The sequence below is a fragment of the Pseudoliparis swirei genome, chromosome 18 (genome assembly GCF_029220125.1).
Source record: "Pseudoliparis swirei isolate HS2019 ecotype Mariana Trench chromosome 18, NWPU_hadal_v1, whole genome shotgun sequence".
Lineage (NCBI taxonomy): Eukaryota > Metazoa > Chordata > Actinopteri > Perciformes > Liparidae > Pseudoliparis > Pseudoliparis swirei.
In genome coordinates this window covers 1,905,302-1,929,871 of record NC_079405.1, presented here as the reverse complement: position 1 = coordinate 1,929,871, position 24,570 = coordinate 1,905,302, and the positions used below count along the sequence as shown (strand labels likewise).

At 43.3% G+C, this 24,570-nt stretch overlaps 1 protein-coding gene across 4 annotated transcripts; it reads left to right on the top strand.

Annotated features, from left to right (window-relative positions):
* The first annotated feature begins 5,720 nt into the window (after window positions 1-5,720).
* Window positions 5,721-24,542, top strand: LOC130207889 (protein FAM107B-like). 4 transcript variants are annotated; one of them, XM_056436628.1, is made up of 6 exons: window positions 5,721-5,860; window positions 17,195-17,399; window positions 19,526-19,688; window positions 19,778-19,865; window positions 23,095-23,207; window positions 23,786-24,542. In XM_056436628.1, exons 1-5 carry the CDS (start codon window positions 5,785-5,787, stop codon window positions 23,169-23,171), a joined length of 609 nt encoding a protein of 202 aa, XP_056292603.1. In that variant the 5' UTR covers window positions 5,721-5,784; the 3' UTR covers window positions 23,172-23,207; window positions 23,786-24,542. The 4 variants fall into 4 exon arrangements, with proteins under 4 accessions (XP_056292603.1, XP_056292602.1, XP_056292604.1 ...); XM_056436627.1 differs by having other exon boundaries at window positions 23,095-24,542; XM_056436629.1 differs by lacking the exon at window positions 23,786-24,542 and having other exon boundaries at window positions 19,778-23,136.
* The last annotated feature ends 28 nt before the right edge of the window (window positions 24,543-24,570 follow it).

Genomic DNA, 24,570 nt, shown 5'->3' with positions numbered 1-24,570 from the left:
TAGGAGGCCGGGGCTGCTGGGAAAAAAATAAGTAGTGCTGGAGAGGAAAGCAGAGTGGAGTGTGAAGCTGCTGCGGGGTGAAGAATGGGAGCTGTGTATGGAAAGAAGGTCAGTCACTAAAGATAGACACATTGTTTATCTCTGGACGGAGTACAAGTACACGCTGCAGTACAAGTACACGCTGCAGTACAAGTACTCACTGCAGTACAAGTACTCACTGCACTGCAGTACTTGTGTGGTACTTGTACTTTACTATTTCATGTTTCTGCTTCATCTCCTGATTTTTTCAACTCTTGCTGCTCTGCAGATTATTATTGTGCAATACACAGAGGGTTCATTATTATGAATTATAAATAAATAAAATGATCAATAATTATAATACAATAATATAACTCTGATTGATGGTAACTTCAGAATATCTAATACAAGTATCTGTATTTTGTGGTGAAAGTACTTTAGTAAAGGACTTTTACTAAAGTACGAGGTCAGAGGTCAAGTTTGTGACCTGATGAATATTTTAGATGTATTGATTATGTTGATGATCGATAAATCATTGTTAAGTTAAAGTGACAAAGATTCAGAAGTGATGACGTTCTTCACTTTAAATAACGAGAACATTAATAACAGTAAAGATATTTTTATTTCTTTATCTTTATTTCGTCTCGTTGGTATTTGGTTATAAATCAAACAACTGTTTGAGCCTGCGGCTCAGAGCGACTCGTGAATCTATTTTTAGAGACGAGATGTTTAAATATTTAAATAATGTTAAGACATTAACATTATTACAATTATTAACAATTAATTTACATTAATACTAATATAATTACAATATGTTTACATATAATTCATATTATTATTAATACATTAACATTTATATTATATAAATTATTATTAATACATTAACAATTATAATATATACATTATTATTAATACAATAACATTTATATTAAATAAACATTATTATTAACACATAAACATTTACAATATATAAATTATTATTAATACATTACAATTTATAATATATAAACATTATTATTAATACATTAACATTTATAATGTATACATTATTATTAGCACATTAACATTTACAATATATAAATTATTATTAATACATTAAGATTTATTATAAATAAACATTATTATTAACACATTCACATTATTTAAAAGCAGCAACTCTGACTAATGAAACAATTAATACTAAATAATTAATATTTTCTATTAAATAGTTTCTCATCTATTGACGTGTTCATGTTTAAATGTTTATTCCAAAGCATTAGAATTAATTTATATAAAATTAAGAACGAATTAAACAACAACAACAACAACAAATGCAGTGTGGATCTGTGGATCACTTCAAAGTAAATTAAAACCAAAGGTCACGAGAGGTCAACAGGAAACGAGCATGTGATTAAAGGTCGGTAATCTTCTTAAAGGTCACGAGCTGTAGGAGGCTTCAAACGGCGGCCATGTTTGTTGTTGACGATTTTGGGGGGCGGGGCTTCGGAGGGATGCTTGTTTGAGTCCTCAAAACTCCTCATATTCACAATGTCAATTTCTATATCTATAAACAATTTATATATATATATCTTTATATATAGAAACAATTTATATATATATATATGTGTGTGTGTATATGTATACATTGTTTATATAAATATATAATTTGACACAAACTTTCAGGAATATGGGTAATTATTATAATATATATAATATATATATATAATATATATATATATATAATATATAGATTATATATATATAATATATTTTTTGAGAATGACTAACAGCTGTTAGATAACGCTCATTAACAAGGAGGAGAAGAGGAGGAGGAGGAGAAGAAGAAGAAAAACAAGAAGGAGGAGGAGTAGAAAGAAGAAGGAGAAGACGACGACGAGACAGCCTATAGGGAGGAGGTTGGATCACTGGTACAGTGGTGCCAGGAGAACAGCCTCGTCCTCAACGTCAAGAAGACCAAGGAGCTGATCGTGGACTACAGGAAGCGGAGAGGAGAGCACACCCCCATCTCCATAGACGGAGTTGCAGTAGAGAGGGTCAGCAGCTTCAAGTTCCTCGGCGTGCACATCTCCGAGGACCTCACATGGACCACGCACACCACTCACGTGGTGAAAAGGGCCCAACAACGCCTGTATTTCCTTAGGCGACTGAGGAAATTCAACATGGCCCCCCGCATCCTCAGAACATTCTACACCAGTACCATCGAGAGTGTTCTGACAGGTTGCATCACCGTCTGGTACGGGAACTGCACCGCCCTGGACCGTAGGGCACTACAGAGGGTGGTGCGGTCGGCACAGTACATCGTTGGAGGTGAGCTTCCCTCCATCCTGGACATATACACCAAGCGGTGCGTGGCCAGGGCCAAACGGATGATGAAAGACAATAACCACCCGGCCACAAACTGTTCACCCTTCTACCGTCAGGCAGGCGATACCGCAGTATCAAGTGCCGCACAAACAGACTGAGGGACAGCTTCTTCAGTCAGGCCATCAGGCTGCTGAACAAGGACTGAGACCCTCATTAACACTACACACCAGAACATATTCTGTGAATATCTATGGCCATGGTGTATATTTTATTACATTGTTTATATATATATATATTGTATATATATATTGTATGTATATATATATATATATATATAGTCTCAAAAAAGTGTATATTTTATTACATTGTTTTATATATATATATTGCCATGATGTATATTCTATTACATTGTTTTATATATATATTGTTAATACTTTCTTCTTTTTTGTGTGGATATTGTATAGTTTATTCTCATTCTTATTCTTTTTTTAGTCTGCTACTGCTGTCGGGTGTTTTGCACATAAGAATTTCACGAACCGATTATACTTGTATAAAAGGGGATGTGACAATAAAAACTTGAAACTTGAAAACTTGAAACTTGAGGAGAAGAAAGAAGAAGGAGGAGAAGAAGGAAAACAAGAAGAAGAACAAAAAATACCAAAGATAATCATTTTGCAAATGAGATGTATTATAATATTTAAATGTTATTACCTTCGCATTGAAAATGCCGGAAGGTTATGTTTTGATCGCTGTGTATTTATTTATTTATTTATTTATTTATTTATTTGTATGCGTGTTATTCGCAAAACTCAAAAAGTATTGAACCGAATCACATGAAATTTGGTGGGATGATTGTTTATTATCCGGGGACCAGTTGATTAGATTTTGGGATCGATCGGGTCAAAGGTCAAAGGTCATGAACAGGTCAAAATCTTTCGCAGAACTCAAAAAGTATTGAACCGAATCGCATGAAATTTGGTGGGATGATTGTTTATTATCCGGGGACCAGTTGATTAGATTTTGGGATCGATCGGGTCAAAGGTCAAAGGTCATGAACAGGTCAAAATCTTTCGTAGAACTCAAAAAGTATTGAACCGAATCGCATGATATTTGGTGGGATGATTGTTTATTATCCGGGGACCAGTTGACTAGATTTTGGGATCGATCGGGTCAAAGGTCAAGGTCAAAGGTCATGAACAGGTCAAAATGTTCTTGAATCGCATGAAATTTGGTGGGATGATTGGTTATTATCCGGGGACCATTTGATTAGATTTTGGGATCAATCGGGTCAAAGGTCAAGGTCATGGAAAGGTCAAACTCTTTTTTTACCATAGCACGATACATTTTTGTCCAATTGGCATGCAACTAATGCCAAAATGTTCTTAATTCAATGCCCAATCTTGTGATATGCGAAGGTATGCGCTCTACCGAGTGCCCATTCTAGTTATTAAAGCATTAATGCTGACGGACCCGTGTGTCCTTCACAGTGAGAGGTGTAATGCCTCTGTCCGTCCAGCAGGGGGCAGACTGTCCTCAGGTCAACTCTGCTGAGCATTGGAGACCTGAAGGTCACAGGTTCGAATCCCCACGTCAGCCGATCTCACATCAGCTGTTTCTCTGGAACCCAAACTGACCTGATGCATCTTCATCATCATCATCACCTTCATCAGCACGTTGAAGAAGAAGAAGAAGAAGAAGATTTCCCCGGTCCTCTTGGTGGACCGACTAGAAAATAAATCTTTATCCTGCTGTAAACAACATTCACGGGCTGCACCTCCTCCTCCTCCTCCTCCTCCTCCATAAGGGGGTGAGGAGGAGGAGGAGGGGGTCTGTGAGACAGTGCGGGCCTTGTCACCATGCTGAAGCCTGACGAGGTCTCCTAGCAACCAACACAAAGTCCATTCAGTCAGAGAGGACGCCGTCCAACTGACCTGGAGTCTGAAAGGAGACGGGCGGCTGGGAAACACCCGGGGGGTGGGGGGGTGAAGAAGAGAGAGAGGAAGAGAGAGGGGAAGAGGCCTCCTCTAGGTGAGAGAAGAAAAAGGTGGGGTTGGAGGAGAAGGTGGTAAGGAAGAGGAGAGGGAGGTGAGGAGAGAGGGGGAGGAGAGGAGGTGAGGAAGAGGAGGTGAGAGAAGAGAAAGGTGGGGTTGGAGGAAGAGAGGGGGGAGGAGAGACGGAGTGAAGGAGGCTCAGCTCCTCCAGAACTGTGAATGGTTCAGGTACACTGAGAGGGAAACATACCACACTCACACCTCCCCAACCTCGGGCCAGTTGCATTGTGGGTAATGGTCACCTGCTCCCTCCTTATTCTCTCTCTTCTTCTTCTTCTGCGTTTTTCCAGAAGGCGTACGGCATCGACCACGAGAAGAATGGAAAGCACCCAAACGGCCGAGGTGAGTTTGTCCCCACGGAGAACCCCGGTTGTATAGAAGTCTCTGATTCATGTGTTTAAGCTGCATTCTCTCTCCTGACCACCAGGGGGCGACTCCTCTGGTTGTATAGAAGTCTATGTTTCATGTGTTTAAGCTGCATTCTCTCTCCTGACCACCAGGGGGCGACTCCTCTGGTTGTATAGAAGTCTATGCTTCATGTGTTTAAGCTGCATTCTCTATCCTGACCACCAGGGGGTGACTCCTCTGGTTGTATAGAAGTCTCTGCTTCATGTGTTTAAGCTGCATTCTCTCTCCTGACCACCAGGGGGTAACTCCTCTGGTTGTATAGAAGTCTGTGCTTCATGTGTTAAAGCTGCATTCTCTCTCCTGACCACCAGGGGGCGACTCCTCTGGTTGTATAGAAGTCTATGCTTCATGTGTTTAAGCTGCATTCTCTCTCCTGACCACCAGGGGGTAACTCCTCTGGTTGTATAGAAGTCTGTGCTTCATGTGTTAAAGCTGCATTCTCTCTCCTGACCACCAGGGGGCGACTCCTCTGGTTGTATAGAAGTCTATGCTTCATGTGTTTAAGCTGCATTCTCTCTCCTGACCACCAGGGGGTAACTCCTCTGGTTGTATAGAAGTCTGTGCTTCATGTGTTAAAGCTGCATTCTCTCTCCTGACCACCAGGCGGTGACTCCTCTGGTTGTATAGAAGTTTTTAATGTTTCAGCTCCATTAAAAGGTTATTTTTAGTTGTGGTTAACTTCACTAAATATTGATTTGAACTCAAAACTTAAAGGCGTGAACAAATAATTAAATTTTCTCTTTTAATTTGGAGGAATTTTCAGCTCAACCGTCTTCAGACGTTTTATTTTCATTTCAAACCAAAACCTGAAGACAACAGCGTGGGAAAATGCTGAGAGCAGGAGAGGAGGAGGAGGAGGAGGAGGAGGGATCACTGGGAGGATCATGTGACCGCTGTTCTCCACCCGGCGTGACTCAGTCGGAGTGGAGCTGCTGCTCCTCCACTGAGACCATGAGGGTTCACACGGACCGGACCGCATGAGGACCACCAGGACCCGGACCAGATGGACCAGATGGATCGGAGGACCAGCAGCGGCCCCGGGGCCCCCCCCCCCGCCTGGGGGGCCATGGTGAAGTCTGGTAAGAGGACCCGGATCCTCCTGGAGGCTTTCATTACTCTACACAACTGTTGTTGTTGTTTACTGGTTATCATCATATATTTTTCTAATTATTTTCTTCTGATCTTTTAATCCAAATAGTTTCCTTATGATATCAGTATTTAATTTGTTTACACATTTTATTACATAAACTGTTTATAATTCATGTTTTTTTGAGCATTTTGTTCAATTTAATTTTTGTATTTGGTGAATATGTGGAAATCTGTGTTATGAGTAGAATAAAAGTATAAATACAAAAAAAAATTTTACTGTCATTTTGGAATTTAAATAATGTGATTTATATGTTCAGGAATTAATTCCTAATTTATTATCTCCTAAAAATGGCATTTTAGTGACGTGATTTATTGATTTGAGGACTTGATAACGAGCCTCTTGCAGATTGTTTCGTGTGTGAACCCTTAATATATATAATAATGATAAAGTTAGATTATAATCTACATTTCCATAATAATTCGTCTGTTGAGTCGTGTTGGAGCTCATGAGACGGCGTGATGAGCGTAGGACGGATGATGTCACCGCTGGCGTCTGAGTGGGAGATCTTTACTCGGTTACATAATAACACCTCGTCAACAGAAATGTGGAGCAAGACAGGAACACACAGGGGGGTTCAGTCTTGGTTTGGTCTAATAATCTCTAGTGATTTACTCTTGGTTTGGTCCAATAATCTCTGGTGAGTTAGTCTTGGTTTGGTCCAATAATCTCTGGTGAGTTAGTCTTGGTTTGCTCCAATAATCTCTGGTGAGTTAGTCAAGATTCAAGATTCAAGATGTTTTATTTGTCACATACACACACAGGGTGTGCAGTGAAATGAAAGTGGCAATGCTCAGCAGGAATGTGCAAGGGCAACAAGTACACACTATTTACAATAAAGAACACAATATTTACAGTAAGTGTGTGTGTGTGTGTGTGTGTGTGTGTGTGCCTAAGAGGGGCAGTTGTGTGGGTCTATGTGGGGGTCCTGGTGAGGTCGGAGTTCACAGTCCTGATGGCCTGAGGAAAGAAACTCCGTCTCAGTCTCTCTGTTCTTGCAGCGTGACTACGGAGGCGCCTGCCTGACCGCAGCAGCTGAAACAGTCTGTTGTTGGGGTGGTGAGGATCCTTCATGATCCTGCCGGCTCTGGTTCTGCACCTCCTGGTGTACAAGTCCTGCAGGGTGGGAGTGTAGTTCCAATAGTGCGTTCAGCCGAACGCACTACTCTCTGAAACCTTCCTGTCCTGAGCGGAGCAGTTGCCAAACCAGGCTGTGATGCTTCCTGTCAGGACGCTCTCTACAGCTCCAGAGTAGAAGGACTGAAGGATCCTCTGGGAAACTTTAAATTTCCTCAGCTGCCTGAGGTGGTAGAGGCGCTGCCTTGCCTTTCTCACCAGAGTGTCTGTGTTTGTTGACCATGTCAGATCCTCGGTGATGTGGACTCCCAGGTATTTATACCCGCTCACCCTCTCCACAGTAGTCCCGTTAATCCCCAGTGGTGAGTACGTCCTCTGTTGTTGTACCCTCCTAAAGTCCACAATCAGCTCCTTAGTTTTGGTGACATTCATGAGGAGGCTGTTGTCCTGGCACCAGAGTGACAGATCAGCAACTTCCTCCAGGTAGGCCTTCTCGTCGTTGTCGGAGATCAGGCCCACCACCACTGTGTCATCCGCAAACTTGATGATGGTGTTGGAGCTGAACCTGGCCACACAGTCATGTGTGTACAGGGAGTACAGTAGGGGCTGAGGACGCAACCCTGGGGATCCTGTGTTCAGGGTGAGGGATTTGGAGGTGTGTCTGCCCACCCTGACCACCTGTGGCCTGGCGGTCAGGAAGTCCAGGATCCAAGCACACAGGGGTGTTCAGTCCCAGCTCAATCAGCTTGCCGGCCAGTCTGGAGGGACTATGGTGTTGAAAGCTGAACTATAATCAATGAACAGCAGTCTCACATAGCCCCCTCTGGCTGTCCAGATGAGAGAGTGTGGTGTGCAGTACCTGGGAGACAGCATCATCCGTGGATCTGTTTGGGCGATAAGCAAACTGCAGCGGGTCCATGGAGGAAGGAGGCAAGGCGCAGATGTAGTCCTTTATCAGCCTCTCAAAGCATTTCATGACCACCGAGGTGAGGGCCACCGGTCGGTAGTCATTCATACATGCTGGAGAAGCATTCTTGGGCACAGGGACAATAGTGGATCTCTTGAAGCAGGCGGGGACCACGGACTCAGCCAGGAGAGGTTGAATATTGTGGTGAACACTGGAGCTAGCTGGTTAGCACAGGTCTTCAGTACTCGCCCAGATATGCCATCTGGACCTGCAGCTTTCCTGGTGTTCACCCTCAACAGAGCCCTCCTCACACTGTGCTCGGTCACAGAGAGTGTGTGTTCATCCCCAGCGGTAGAACTCACCTCGGCTACGCTAACGGTGTTGTTGTTAGCCGGCGAGCTAGCGCTGTTGTTGCTAGCCTCAAACCGTGCATAAAATGAGTTCAGGTCGTCCGCTAGGGATGCGTCGGCACTCACCATAGCGGGGTCTGCTCTGGTAGTCTGTGATAGTCCGTAGCCCCTGCCATAGGCGCCTGGTGTCGCGCTGCTCCATCTGTGATTCCACTCTGTCTCGGTACCTCCTCTTGGCCTTCTTCACCGCCCTCCTCAGTCCATAGACCGCTGCCTTGTACTCGTCCATGTTGCGGATACAAGACCGGAGTTATAGGCAGCAATGCAGGCGTTCACAGCTTCACGGATGGATCTATCAACCCACGGCTTTTGGTTAGGAAAGACCTAACTTTTACCGTGGGGACGATGGTGTCCGCTAAGCGTTGCTATGAGGCTCATTGCTACTTCCAAACTCGCTGGCGTCACTGGAACTGGATTGGATCATGTCCCAGTCGGCGACACGCAGAGCGTCCTGTAGCTCAGCCTCTGATTGGTCAGACCACCGCTTCGTTCCTCGTCACTACCGCTTCCCGCGCGATCTTTGTCGGTACTCGGAAGCAGAAAAATGGCGGCATGGTCTGATTTGCGACGGAGGAGAGAGACAGCCTTGTAACCTCTCTTGAATGGCGAATAGATGTGGTCCACCGTTCTTTTCCCTCTGGTAGCACACGTAATGTGCTGGTGAAAGTTCGGCATGACTTTTTTAGGTTTGCCTATTAAAGTCCCCAGCCACCACCACAGCGCGTCGGGATACTTGTTCTGATGCCGACATAACACATCATGTAGGTCCGATAGTGCTACGTCGGTGTCCGCTTGTGGTGGAATGTAGACGGCTGTGGTGATGACCGAGCTGAACTCCCGGGGAAGGTAGAATGGACGGCATGAGATCGTCAGATGTTCCAGGTTCGGCGAGCAGGAACGAGAAAGAGTCTTAATGTTCTTGGGGTCGCACCACTTGTTGTTAGTCATGAAGCAAACCCCTCCACCCTTAGATTTACCAGACTCTTCCGTCTTTAGTCTTGGTTTGGTCCAATAATCTCTAGTGATTTAGTCTTGGTTTAGTCCAATGATCTCTGATGAGTTAGTCTTGGTTTAGTCCAATAATCTCTACTGTGTTAGTCTTGGTTTAGTCCAATAATCTCTACTGTGTTAGTCTTGGTTTAGTCCAATAATCTCTGGTGAGTTAGTCTTGGTTTGGTCCAATAATCTCTCGTGATTTAGTCTTGGTTTAGTCCAATAATCTCTTCTGTGTTAGTCTTGGTTTAGTCCAATAATCTCTACTGTGTTAGTCTTGGTTTAGTCCAATAATCCCGAGTGAGTTAGTCTTGGTTTGGTCCAATAATCTCTGGTGAGTTAGCCTTGGTTTGGTCCAATAATCTCTGGTGAGTTAGTCGTGGTTTAGTCCAATAATCTCTGGTGAGTTAGTCTTGGTTTAGTCCAATAATCTCTCGTAATTTAGTCTCGGTTTAGTGCAATAATCTCTCGTGAGTTAGTCTTGGTTTAGTCCAATAATCCCTCGTGAGTTAGTCTTGGTTTGGTCCAATAATCTCTGGTGAGTTAGTCTTGGTTTAGTCCAATAATCTCTACTGTGTTAGTCTTTGTTTAGTCCAATAATCCCTAGTGAGTTAGTCTTGGTTTGGTCCAATAATATCTGGTGAGTTAGTCTTGGTTTAGTCCAATAATATCTAGTGATTTAGTCTTGGTTTAGTCCAATAATCTCTAGTGATTTAATCTTGGTTTGGTCCAATAATCTCTAGTGATTTAGTCTTGGTTTAGTCCAATAATCTCTAGTGATTTAATCTTGGTTTAGTCCAATAATCTCTAGTGATTTAATCTTGGTTTGGTCCAATAATCTCAAGTGAGTGAGTTTTGGTTTGGCCCAATAATCTCTCGTGATTTAGTCTTGGTCTAGTCCAATAATCTCTAGTGATTTTGTCTTGGTTTGGTCAAATATTTTTCTGGGTCCATTTTTAGTCGTGGTTTGGTCAATAATCTCTAAATGTTTTCTAATCTCTATTGATTTAGTCTCGGTTTGAGTCCAATAATGTCACCTAGTGAGTTAGTCTTGGTTTGGTCCAATAATCTGGTGAGTTAGTCTTGGTTTAGTCCAATACACACCACATTTAGTCTTGGTTTAGTCCAATAATCACAGTGATTTAATCTTGGTTTGGTCCAATAATCTCTAGTGATTTAGTCTTGGTTTAGTCCAATAATCCACTGTGATTTAATCTTGGTTTAGTCCAATAATCTCTAGTGATTTAATCTTGGTTTGGTCCAATAATCTCACAGTGAGTGAGTTTGTTTGGCCAATAATCACCTCGTGATCAGTCTTGGTCTAGTCCAATAATCACTAGTGATTTTAATCACTGTGTAAACTAGACGTTACATTCAGATGTAAACGTGTCAATCAAATATATTATTCATTGTTTTTACATTTTATCACAGTGACTATTGTAATCAACATACACATATATACACACATATATACACACAGTGTATATATGTGTGCATATATGTATATATGTGTATATATGTGTGTATATGTATGTATATATGTGTGTATATATATGTGTATATATACTGTATGTGTGTATATATGTGTATATATATTGTGGCAACCCGGGGGACTTGGAGGTGAGATTCGGTATAAAATCAGGAGACTCAGAGACGTAGCGCAAAATAAAGTGTCTTTTAATAAAACGTATAGGAGAAGGGGGGATGGGCATCTAACGGCAACAAAGGATTCTTCCCGGTCTTTGGTCTTTGGTCTCACACCTGGTGGGAGACGGTTCTGATCTCCTATATGGGCCGAGCAGAGGAGAGAGGGTCCAGTTACCTCCGGTCTGAGGCGGCTCCTCTCCTGAGGTTCCCCCGTTCCTTCTCCTCTCCTGAGGTTCCCCCGTTCCTTCTACTCTCCTGAGGTTCCCCCGTTCCTGCTCCTCTCCTGAGGTTCCCCCATTCCTTCTCCTCTCCTGAGGTTCCCCCGTTCCTTCTCCTCTCCTGAGGTTCCACCGTTCCTTCTCCTCTCCTGAGGTTCCCCCATTCCTGCTCCTCTGCTGAGGTTCCCCCGTTCCTGCTCCTCTCCTGAGGTTCCACCGTTCCTTCTCGTCTCCTGAGGTTCCCCCGTTCCTTCTCCTCTCCTGAGGTTCCACCGTTCCTTCTCCTCTCCTGAGGTTCCCCCATTCCTGCTCCTCTCCTGAGGTTCCCCCGTTCCTTCTCCTCTCCTGAGGTTCCACCGTTCCTTCTCCTCTCCTGAGGTTTCACCGTTCCTGCTCCTCTCCTGAGGTTCCCCCGTTCCTGCTCCTCTCCTGAGGTTCCACCGTTCCTTCTCCTCTCCTGAGGTTTCACCGTTCCTTCTCCTCTCCTGAGGTTCCCCCGTTCCTGCTCCTCTCATGAGGTTCCACCGTTCCTTCTCCTCTCCTGAGGTTCCCCCGTTCCTGCTCCTCTCCTGAGGTTCCCCCGTTCCTGCTCCTCTCCTGAGGTTCCCCCGTTCCTTCTCCTCTCCTGAGGTTCCACCGTTCCTTCTCCTCTCCTGAGGTTCCCCCGTTCCTTCTCCTCTCCTGAGGTTCCCCCGTTCCTTCTCCTCTCCTGAGGTTCCCCCGTTCCTTCTCCTCTCCTGAGGTTCCCCGTTCCTTCTCCTCTCCTGAGGTTCCCCCGTTCCTTCTCCTCTCCTGAGGTTCCCCCGTTCCTGCTCCTCTCCTGAGGTTCCCCCGTTCCTTCTCCTCTCCTGAGGTTCCCCCGTTCCTGCTCCTCTCCTGAGGTTCCCCCGTTCCTTCTCCTCTCCTGAGGTTCCCCCATTCCTTCTCCTCTCCTGAGGTTCCACCGTTCCTGCTCCTCTCCTGAGGTTTCACCGTTCCTTCTCCTCTCCTGAGGTTCCACCGTTCCTTCTCCTCTCCTGAGGTTCCCCCGTTCCTTCTCCTCTCCTGAGGTTCCACCGTTCCTTCTCCTCTCCTGAGGTTCCCCCGTTCCTTCTCCTCTCCTGAGGTTCCCCCGTTCCTTCTCCTCTCCTGAGGTTCCCGTTCCTTCTCCTCTCCTGAGGTTCCCCCGTTCCTGCTCCTCTCCTGAGGTTCCACCGTTCCTTCTACTCTCCTGAGGTTCCCCCGTTCCTTCTCCTCTCCTGAGGTTCCCCCGTTCCTTCTCCTCTCCTGAGGTTCCCCCGTTCCATCTCCTCTCCTGAGGTTCCCCCGTTCCTTCTCCTCTCCTGAGGTTCCCCCGTTCCTTCTCCTCTCCTGAGGTTCCACCGTTCCTTCTCCTCTCCTGAGGTTCCACCGTTCCTTCTACTCTCCTGAGGTTCCACCGTTCCTTCTCCTCTCCTGAGGTTCCCCCGTTCCTTCTCCTCTCCTGAGGTTCCCCCGTTCCATCTCCTCTCCTGAGGTTCCCCCGTTCCTTCTCCTCTCCTGAGGTTCCCCCGTTCCTTCTCCTCTCCTGAGGTTCCCCCGTTCCATCTCCTCTCCTGAGGTTCCCCCGTTCCTTCTCCTCTCCTGAGGTTCCCCCGTTCCATCTCCTCTCCTGAGGTTCCCCCGTTCCTTCTCCTCTCCTGAGGTTCCACCGTTCCTTCTCCTCTCCTGAGGTTCCCCCGTTCCATCTCCTCTCCTGAGGTTCCCCCGTTCCTTCTCCTCTCCTGAGGTTCCCCCGTTCCTTCTCCTCTCCTGAGGTTCCCCGTTCCTTCTCCTCTCCTGAGGTTCGGCCGTTCCTTCTCCTATCCTGAGTTTTCCCCGTTCCATCTCCTGTCCTGAGGATCCGCCGATCCTGCTCCTCTCCTGTGGAACCCGCGTTCCTTCTGCTCTCCTGAGGTTCCCCGTTCCTGCTCCTCTCCTGAGGTTCCCCGTCCTTCTCCTCCTGAGGTTCCCCCGTTCCTTCTCCTCTCCTGAGGTTCCCCCGTTCCTGCTCCTCTCCTGAGGTTCCCCCGTTCCATCTCCTCTCCTGAGGTTCCCCCGTTCCTTCTCCTCTCCTGTGGTTCCCCCCTTCCTTCTCCTCTCCTGGGGTTCCCCGTTCCTTCTCCTCTCCTGAGGTTCCCCCGTTCCTTCTCCTCTCCTGAGGTTCCCCCGTTCCTGCTCCTCTCCTGAGGTTCCCCCGTTCCTGCTCCTCTCCTGAGGTTCCCCCCTTCCTTCTCCTCTCCTGAGGTTCCCTGTTCCATCTCCTCTCCTGAGGTTCCCCTGTTCCTTCTCCTCTCCTGAGGTTCCCCCGTTCCTTCTCCTCTCCTGAGGTTCCCCCGTTCCTTCTCCTCTCCTGAGGTTCCCCCGTTCCTTCTCCTCTCCTGAGGTTCCCCCGTTCCTGCTCCTCTCCTGAGGTTCCCCCGTTCCATCTCCTCTCCTGAGGTTCCCCCGTTCCTTCTCCTCTCCTGAGGTTCCCCCGTTCCTTCTCCTCTCCTGAGGTTCCCCCATTCCTTCTCCTCTCCTGAGGTTCCCCCGTTCCTTCTCCTCTCCTGAGGTTCCCCCGTTCCTTCTCCTCTCCTGAGGTTCCCCCGTTCCTGCTCCTCTCCTGAGGTTCCCCCGTTCCATCTCCTCTCCTGAGGTTCCCCCGTTCCTTCTCCTCTCCTGAGGTTCCCCCGTTCCTTCTCCTCTCCTGAGGTTCCCCCGTTCCTTCTCCTCTCCTGAGGTTCCCCCGTTCCTGCTCCTCTCCTGAGGTTCCCCCGTTCCTTCTCCTCTCCTGAGGTTCCCCCGTTCCTTCTCCTCTCCTGAGGTTCCCCCCTTCCTTCTCCTCTCCTGAGGTTCCCCGTTCCTTCTCCTCTCCTGAGGTTCCCCCGTTCCTTCTCCTCTCCTGAGGTTCCCCCGTTCCTTCTCCTCTCCTGAGGTTCCCCCGTTCCTTCTCCTCTCCTGAGGTTCCCCCGTTCCTTCTCCTCTCCTGAGGTTCCCCCGTTCCATCTCCTCTCCTGAGGTTCCCCCGTTCCTTCTCCTCTCCTGAGGTTCCCCCGTTCCTTCTCCTCTCCTGAGGTTCCCCCGTTCCTGCTCCTCTCCTGAGGTTCCCCTGTTCCTTCTCCTCTCCTGAGGTTCCCCCGTTCTCCTCTCCTGAGGTTCCCCCGTTCCATCTCCTCTCCTGAGGTTCCCCCGTTCCTGCTCCTCTCCTGAGGTTCCCCCGTTCCTTCTCCTCTCCTGAGGTTCCCCCGTTCCTTCTCCTCTCCTGAGGTTCCCCCGTTCCTTCTCCTCTCCTGAGGTTCCCCCGTTCCTTCTCCTCTCCTGAGGTTCCCCCGTTCCTTCTCCTCTCCTGAGGTTCCCCCGTTCCTTCTCCTCTCCTGAGGTTCCCCCGTTCCATCTCCTCTCCTGAGGTTCCCCCGTTCCTTCTCCTCTCCTGAGGTTCCCCCGTTCCTGCTCCTCTCCTGAGGTTCCCCCGTTCCTGCTCCTCTCCTGAGGTTCCCCCGTTCCTTCTCCTCTCCTGAGGTTCCCCCGTTCCATCTCCTCTCCTGAGGTTCCCCCGTTCCATCTCCTCTCCTGAGGTTCCCCCGTTCCTGCTCCTCTCCTGAGGTTCCCCCGTTCCTTCTCCTCTCCTGAGGTTCCCCCGTTCCTTCTCCTCTCCTGAGGTTCCCCCGTTCCTTCTCCTCTCCTGAGGTTCCCCCGTTCCTTCTCCTCTCCTGAGGTTCCCCCGTTCCTTCTCCTCTCCTGTTCAGGCTGCTCTCTCCTGATGCCTTCCAGTGGAGGGTAGATAGAGTCTGTGTCTGTCATCAGCTGATTGGCTGCAGGTGTGACCACTCCCATGGGCCCATTGGCTGCAGCACCTGCACTGGGAGGTACGCCCCGTGGATCACTTCCCCCAACCTGAGCTTTGGGATCCGCCTCCTGGGCCTCGTCTGCTCTGCTTTCCCCTGGTCTGCCACAATATGTATGTTTATATGTGTGTATATATGTGTGTATATATGTGTGTATAAATGTGTATATATATGTGTGTATAAATGTGTATATATATGTGTGTATATATGTGTATATATATGTATGTATATATGTGTGTATATATGTGTGTATAAATGTGTATATATATGTGTGTATAAATGTGTATATATATGTGTGTATATATGTGTATATATATGTGTGTATATATGTGTATATATGTGTGTATATATGTGTGTATAAATGTGTATATATATGTGTGTATAAATGTGTATATATATGTGTGTATATATGTGTATATATATGTATGTATATATGTGTGTATATATGTGTGTATAAATGTGTATATATATGTGTGTATAAATGTGTATATATATGTGTGTATATATGTGTATATATATGTGTGTGTATATATGTGTGTATATATGTGTGTATATATGTGTATATATATGTGTGTATATGTGTATATATATGTATGTATATATGTGTGTATATATGTGTGTATAAATGTGTATATATATGTGTGTATAAATGTGTATATATATGTGTGTATATATGTGTGTATATATATGTGTGTATATATGTGTGTATAAATGTGTATATATATGTGTGTATAAATGTGTATATATATGTGTGTATATATGTGTATATATATGTGTGTGTATATATGTGTGTATATATGTGTGTATAAATGTGTATATATATGTGTGTATAAATGTGTATATATATGTGTGTATATATGTGTGTATATATGTGTGTATAAATGTGTATATATATGTGTGTATAAATGTGTATATATATGTGTGTATATATGTGTGTGTATATGTGTGTATATATGTGTGTGTATATATGTGTGTATATTGGAGTGTGTGTGTCCTGGTTTTGGGTTCCTGAGCTCCGCAGCCGGTTGGATCTGATTTGATTCTCAGGACGAGTGAATCAGATTCATCTCCTTCAGTTCTTCAGTTTCCTGTCCGGCGGCGGTGGAGTCAGACAGGCTTCCTGCTCAGAGTAATCACAGCTTCCTGGTCGTAACCGGATAACATGGGGGGGGAGGGGGGGGGCACTCACGGACACGTCGATGAACTCCAGAGGGGGGTCGGTTTCACGTCCCGGATCGATGGGAAACCTCGGCCTGCGTCTCAAAGTCCGTCCAGACCTCCGGCCTCCTGCCGAACCGACGCCTGCTCGGAACCACCGAGTTTAAAAAGAGTTTAAAAGAGTTTAAAAAAGAGTTTAAAAACAGTTTGAAAGACGACTTCCAGTCAGAGTCGTTGTCAGATCTCGCTCGGTCAAACGTCATGAAGCTAACGGACGATCTATTGGTGATTCTTCAGTTTTCTTCTATTTTAGTCTTGGTTTAGTCCAATAATCTCTCGTGACTTAGTTTCGGTTGAATCGGGTGCATCGAGCTGGTAGAATCTTTCGAACATCGTGAAGGTAACGCTCGTTCTTCTGGTGTTTCTTCAGTTTCGTTAAACTGTCTCCCGAGTCTCGGGTTGTGTGAGCCGGGCTTTCGTCTCCGCGTCATCGTAGTAGTCTGACTTTCGGACGTCCAAACATCCTCCGGCGCTTCGCAGACGCGCCGAGCGAATCTCTGCAGCGGCCTCGGAAAAAGCCCGAAGCCGGAAGACGTTCCCGACGGCGCTCCACGCACGGCGCTCCCGGAGCGCGCTTCACTTTTGCTGTTTTTTTGGGTGAAACATGAAGCAGCGGTGGACGTCGGTCTCTGGTTGCGCCGGAGAAAGAGGTCATTGTGCGAGGTGAACGGTATGACATCTGATCTCTGTCTCCCAGAATATCTGAGGGCTGGGATCAGATGCCCGTGAACACAAAGCCGGAGATACGGACACGACGAGAAAACACATGGAAACACGGACCGGTTCACGCACACGCGGCGGGAAATCCCTGCAGCGTTCATCACGTGATCAAACCCCCGGATGTATTACCACTGACGCCCTGAGGGGGGCGCCGTAGGGATCGACCACGAGATCCAGCGCCATCTATAAAGGTCGATCCTCTGCAGAGCGGATTTAAAGGTGAAGTGACCGTCGGTGGATGTGTGTCCTCAGCCTCGGCGTACGCAGACCTGCAGCAGCACCGGGCCGAGGGCGTCCGCAGGAAGCCGCGTCCGGCGTCCGGCTACGTGCCCCAGCCCGACTACCTGGAGGAGGACGAGGACGAGGACCTCATCAAGCCCAAGAAGCTGGTGAACCCCGTCAAGGCTTCAAAGAGTCACCAGGAGCTTCACCGGGAGCTGATGAGCAGCTGCAAACGGTACTGTGTGTGTGTGTGTGTGTTTGTCTACATGCACATGTGAGGACCGTGGTGGGAAGTGGGGACGTTTTGGAACGGGAGGACATTTGTTGACATTCGTTGACATTCGTTGACATTTGTTGACATTTGTTGACATTTGTTGACATTTGTTGACATATTTTCATATTTGTCAAGATTTTTTAGATTTGTTGACATTTGTTGACATTCGTTGACATTTGTTGACATTTGTTGACATATTTTCATATTTGTCAAGATTTTGTTAGATTTGTTGTCATTTGTTGAGAAATTCAAGAACATTTGATTGTTAATTTACGATGAAAGTGTTTATGGAAATCTTTTCGGGAAACTTTAACGTAAATTTAGACCACTATTCTTAAAGTATTTTTTAATGCCTGGACATTAAGAGAAGTGGGGACATTTGTTGGGGGGCGCAAGTATTATAGGATAGTCGGATATATTTTCTAAAGTAAAGACATTTTTGGACATTTTAAGAAAATGACGACCATTAAAGAGGATGCGACATTTTCAAACAAGCACTTCTATGGAAAATGAAGCATATTATTTGGTATTATTTTCTTCATTTTATACATATATATGTATATATATATCAAAATATATATATAAAAAAATATCTATATATTAAAAAATATATATACAATGCAGAAAATAATAAAAAACAATATGCTTGTATCAGCTTTACAATGTCCTCTAACACAATAAACACGATGTCTACAGCTCTACTTCACACGGCTCCCTCACCATCAGCTGGCGCCCATGAGCCGACCAATCAGAGCACTTTATTTCTTTTCCTTTACGCCTGTCGTCTCGCCATGTAAAGCATCCGAAGACACGAGCGGCGGCTGCTAGGCAACAGCCTCCCACCTCGCAGGCCTGCGTTGCCGAGGACGATGGGAAAGTTTTCACCTCCGCACGGTCGCTTTGAGAAAAGGGAGGTCATCGTTCTTCTTCTTCTTTTTCTTCTTCTTTTTCTTCTTCTTCTTCTTCCTTTTTACCATTGAGGATTAAAAGTGAAGCTGAAAGGAGGCGAATAAAACCCTCATGGACATCAGGAAGCATCTCACAAATCAACCGGAACTTGAACTTGAGAGAAACTCACACAGACTAACACACTATGTGTGTGTGTGTGTGTGTGTATATGTGTGTATGTGTGTGTGTGCAGAAACCCATGTTGTATGTGTTCAGTTATTTGTGTAGTTATAAAAGACCGCCCTCTGGTGGAGGAACAAAGAAACACACGTCACTCATTCAGATAGAAGAAGAAGAAGAAGGAGAAGAAGAAGAGTTTATACATATGTATATATAACTAGAATGGGCACTCGGTAGAGCACATACCTTCGCATATCACAAGATTGGGCATTGAATTATGAACATTTTGGCATTAGTTGCATGCCAATTGGACAAAAATGTATCGTGCTATGGTAAAAAACAGAGTTTGACCTTTCCATGACCTTGACCTTGACCTTTGACCCGATTGATCCCAAAATCTAATCAAATGGTCCCCGGATAATAACCAATCATCCCACCAAATTTCAGGCGATTCAAGAACATTTTGACCTGTTCATGACCTTTGACCTTGACCTTTGACCCGATCGATCCCAAAATCTAGTCAACTGGTCCCCGGATAATAAACAATCATCCCACCAAATTTCATGCGATTCGGTTCAATACTTTTTGAGTTCTGCGAAAGATTTTGACCTGTTCATGACCTTTGACCTTTGACCCGATCGATCCCAAAATCTAATCAACTGGTCCCCGGATAATAAACAATGATCCCACCTAATTTCATGCGATTCGGTTCAATACTTTTTGAGTTCTGCGAAAGATTTGACCTGTTCATGACATTTGACCTTTGACCTTTGACCCGATCGATCCCAAAATCTAATCAACTGGTCCCCGGATAATAAACAATCATCCCACCAAATTTCATGCGATTCGGTTCAATACTTTTTGAGATTTGCGAATAACACGCATACAAATAAATAAATAAATAAATACACGGCGATCAAAACATAACCTTCCGGCATTTTCAATGCGAAGGTAAATATATATACATTTGTTTTTGTAAATAATATAACTTGTATGTGTGTGTGTATGTGTGTGTTCAGAGGCAGCGGGGTGAGTGTGGAGACAAAGCCGGAGCTGCAGAGAGTTCTGGACTCGAGGAAAAGAGATCAGCTGATGAAGAAGAGGAAACAGGAAGAGGAAGAACGGAGGAAGATCTCCCCTCTGGAGGCGGAGCTTCTGAAGAGACACCAGAAACTGGACGAGGTAACACGAAAACACACAACACAGACACACACACACACACACACACAACCTACACACACCCTCTCTCTCTAACTGTCTCTGTGTCTCAGTTGGACCGACACCAGGAGGAAGAGGACGACTCGAAAGCGCCGGAGTTCGTCAAAGTGAAAGAAAATCTGAGACGGACGTCGTTTCACAGTAAAGAAGAAAAGGAAGTGTAGAGAGGACTGATGTCCGCTAGAGGACAGAGGACTCAAAGATAAAGGGACTCAAACACACAAGGACTCAAACATACAAGGACTCAAACATACAAGGACTCAAACACACAAGGACTCAAACATATGAGGACTCAAACATACGAGGACTCAAAGATACAATGATTTAATCACACAAGGACTCAAACATACAAGGACTCAAACATACAAAGACTCAAACACACAAGGACTCAAAGATACAAGGACTCAAACATACGAGGACTCAAACATACAAGGATTAAAACACACGAGGACTCAAACATACAATGATTAAAACACACGAGGACTCAAACATACAAGGACTCAAACACACAATGACTCAAACATACAAGGACTCAAACATACAATGACTCAAACACACGAGGACTCAAACATACAATGATTAAAACACACGAGGACTCAAACATACAATGACTCAAACACACAATGACTCAAACATACAAGGACTCAAACATACAAGGATTCAAACACACAAGGACTCAAACATTCAAGGACTCAAACATACAAGGACCCAAATACACGAGGACTCAAACACACGAGGACTCAGACATACAAGGATTCAAACACAAAAGGACTCAAACATACAAGGACTCAAACATACGAGGACTCAAACATACAATGATTAAAACACACGAGGACTCAAACACACGAGGACTCAAACATACAAGGACTCAAACACACAATGACTCAAACATACAAGGACTCAAACATACAAGGATTCAAACACACAAGGACTCAAACATACGAGGACTCAAACATACAATGATTAAAACACACGAGGACTCAAACATACAAGGACTCAAACACACAAGGACTCAAACATACGAGGACTCAAACATACAATGATTAAAACACACGAGGACTCAAACATACAAGGACTCAAACACACGAGGACTCACTTAGGACAAATCAAGGACACTCTTGGAACACACTGAGGACAATCGGAGGACACAACCATACGAAGGACACTGAGGACACTCAGAGGACACTAAGGAAACTCTGTGACACTCTGAGGACACTGAGGACACTCTGAGGACACTGAGGACACTCAGGGCGTCTGAGGACTCTGAGGACTCTTTCCAGATGCTGGACAGAACAGCTGTGATGTCTCTGGGGAGACTTGAGGCCAACCAGTAATTCATCATTATGGGATGGATTACCCGAGTTGTCACACCTGTTGGATGACTGTTGCCGTGGAGACGGACAGCGTCTTTCTGAATGACTGTTTCCAGACATGTCTCAGAAAGGTTTTTTGAAACCTATTTGAAAAGATCTTGAAAATGAAGAAATTATTTTATTTTACAGTCAAAGTAATTTTAAAGATTTACAGAAGTCATAATTACAAGAAACAGAAGTCATAATTATGTTATACAGAAGTCATAATTAGAAGCAACAGAAATCAGAATTTGGAGACTCTGGTCATTATAAAATACAAGATGTTCTCATTATGTCCAATTAAAAGAAAATATTTAATTCATATACGACTCAGTTATAATAACTATTTGCTAATTATGTACGAAAAATAAGTTTTCTTGTGATTATGAACATTCTGACAAAACATGAAGAAATGCAATAAATAGATTTTATTTATTGCATTTTAACTGGTGATAAGTTCTAGTTAAATTAAATCATTTGTAAATCATCATTATAAGATATAGAAACGTATAATTCTCATTTCTTCAGACGCTAACTCATGAATGTAATTATGAACATAGAAATCATTTAATATCATTTTTACAGGAACATTAGTTTGAATAAATGCTAAATTATTAAAATTACAAAGAAACAAACAACATGAACATGTATGTTGAAATAAAACATTTGTTTAAGTTGTTAACAATGTAATGACTTGAAAACAAACGTTTCATTTCAAGTCGTTACATTGTAACAACAAACGTTATATTTCAAGTCGTTACATTGTAACAACAAACGTTTCATTTCAAGTCGTTACATTGTAACAACAAACGTTATATTTCAAGTCGTTACATTGTAACAACAAACGTTTTATTTCAAGTCGTTATATTGTAAACAAACATTTTATTTCAAGTCGTTACATTGTAACAAACGTTTATTTCAAGTCGTTACATTGTAAACAAACGTTTTATTTGAAGTCGTTACATTGAAACAACAAACGTTTATTTCAAGTCGTTACATTGTAAACAAACATTTTATTTCAAGTCGTTACATTGTAACAACAAATGTTTATTTCAAGTCGTTACATTGTGACAAACGTTTATTTCAAGTCGTTACATTGAAACAACAAACGTTTATTTCAAGTCGTTACATTGAAACAACAAACGTTTATTTCAAGTCGTTACATTGTAACAAACGTTTATTTCAAGTCGTTACATTGTGACACATGTTTATTTCAAGTCGTTACATTGTAACAAACGTTTATTTCAAGTCGTTACATGATAACAAACGTTTATTTCAAGTCGTTACATGATAACAAACGTTTATTTCACGTCGTTACATGATAACAAACGTTTATTTCAAGTCGTTACATGATAAACGTTTATTTCAAGTCGTTACATGATAAACGTTTATTTCAAGTCGTTACATGATAACAAACGTTTATTTCAAGTCGTTACATGATAACAAACGTTTATTTCACGTCGTTACATTGTACCCACTTTGTTTCTCCTTTTGTTTGCAGACATTTTAACGCTGAAAGCTGGAACAGAGAGAAAATACCAAGATTGTCTTTTTTGAGTTGTTCGTTGCATATAATAAAAAAGTATGAATAATACTGACAAATATTAGTTATTTTAATTAAAGCACGCACGTAATCTACTTGGTGGAAGTCGTAATCACGCAACAACCTCGTTCACATTATTACAAGATACATAACTTTTTTTTCTTCTCGTAATTAAATTATTTTAATACCTCGATGTTTTACTCGAAATTGTGACATAAATATGACATCATTATGGTATGGATAATGACTTCGGCCTCACCGTGTACACTTTGTTTTAAAGACATCGTGACCCCGTGACCTCTCACAGAATGTAATGAAGCCTTATACTGTGGACGTTTTTTTATTGTTGCTAGTGAATTGTACAATCATTTAAATCATTTATTGATTATACAGCACTTTAGACCTTTAGCTGTATAAATGAAGATTACAATCTAAAACTAGACTTATTTTACTTGTATTTTTGACTTTGTTTCAGATGGTGTTGGTGGACATGAAGACAATAAAAGACGTAACGCTGCCGTTTCGGTGCTTTATTCCACACGAGACTCCTAAAAGCTGCAATATCATGAACAGAGATATTTTATTTGAGTCAGTATATTTGTTGCATTGCATCCGAACTTTTGACACAGAATTATTTGCAGTAATGTACAATTTCAATAACATTACACATAAAAAAACAAAAAGACATTGATGTGAAATAAACAAAGACAATGGGTATTTTATAATGTAAGATACTATAAACAAGCAACTTACAATTTTTTGGGACATTTTTATTTGTTTGTATTGTTGAACATCTGCTGAACAAAAAAAAAGGAAGAACAAAAGAGAAAAATAAATATATATTACTAGCTATAAAAAAATTACAAAAACCGAATACAAACATTTATGAACAATAGAACAATTGATAAGTGTAAAATAAATACACACATAAGAGAAACTACAATATAAAAAAGTAAAATACAATTAAGATTAAATACAAGAGTAAACATTTAAGACTATAAATCGGAGTCTTTTCCTCTTCAGGCTGCAGATGAATAATTTAAACGAGTATTTAGTGGTCGTGGTTCAGTAATGACATACAGGACCAAACAGACCCGGTTCATCTGTATTCTCTGCTGTCCTGTAAATAATTAATTTGTTGTGTTAATTATACTTTTGTCCACCAGGAGGCGCCGTTTTTCCGCTTTCCTCTCGGGACTGAGGCTGCGTCAAGTCGGACCGAATGAGTCCGAGTGTCACCGGAAGTTCATTTATACACATTTTTAAGAGAACCAAAATCACATTTTTGGTTTAAATAATTGACAATCTCCCCATTTGAATGAATGATAACATGACATCACGTGACCTGAGACGAGCTTTAAAACCACCTTACACTTCAGGAGTTGATAAAGGACTTGCTGAGTGTTTATTTTCTTGACATTTAATTTACTTCATCCATCTTGAAATTCAATTCGGAAAATGGAAACTTTTTGTTTTGTTGAATTAAGCTTCAATAATGAAGCACACTAGTTATTCTTTATATCTGTTATCATATATTGATGATTTATTTAGCATTGTATTTATTTTAGATTAGCACATTACCGTTATTGTGATTTATATTTGTATATATCTGCAATATTTGTGTGTAGCAGAGTGAGTACAAATTAATAAACAATTAAACACATATAGGACCCAGTAAATTCTACAAGGTGAGACGTGGACAAAAAACAAAGGGAACAAAAGCAAACTGAGGAGAATTATGTAGTTTTACTCTGAAGAGGAAAGAAGGTAGGAACATTAATGTATATTAAATATGTAAACTTGTTATATACATGGACAATAACAGGGACGCTTTATTTTGTAAATGTATTTTAGTTTTTATATCTAAAAAATGAAACCTTATTTATATTTTATTTTGAAAAAGTAACCGGAAGCGTCCCGCGTTGCGTGCAGGATGTCGCGTGTCAGCTTG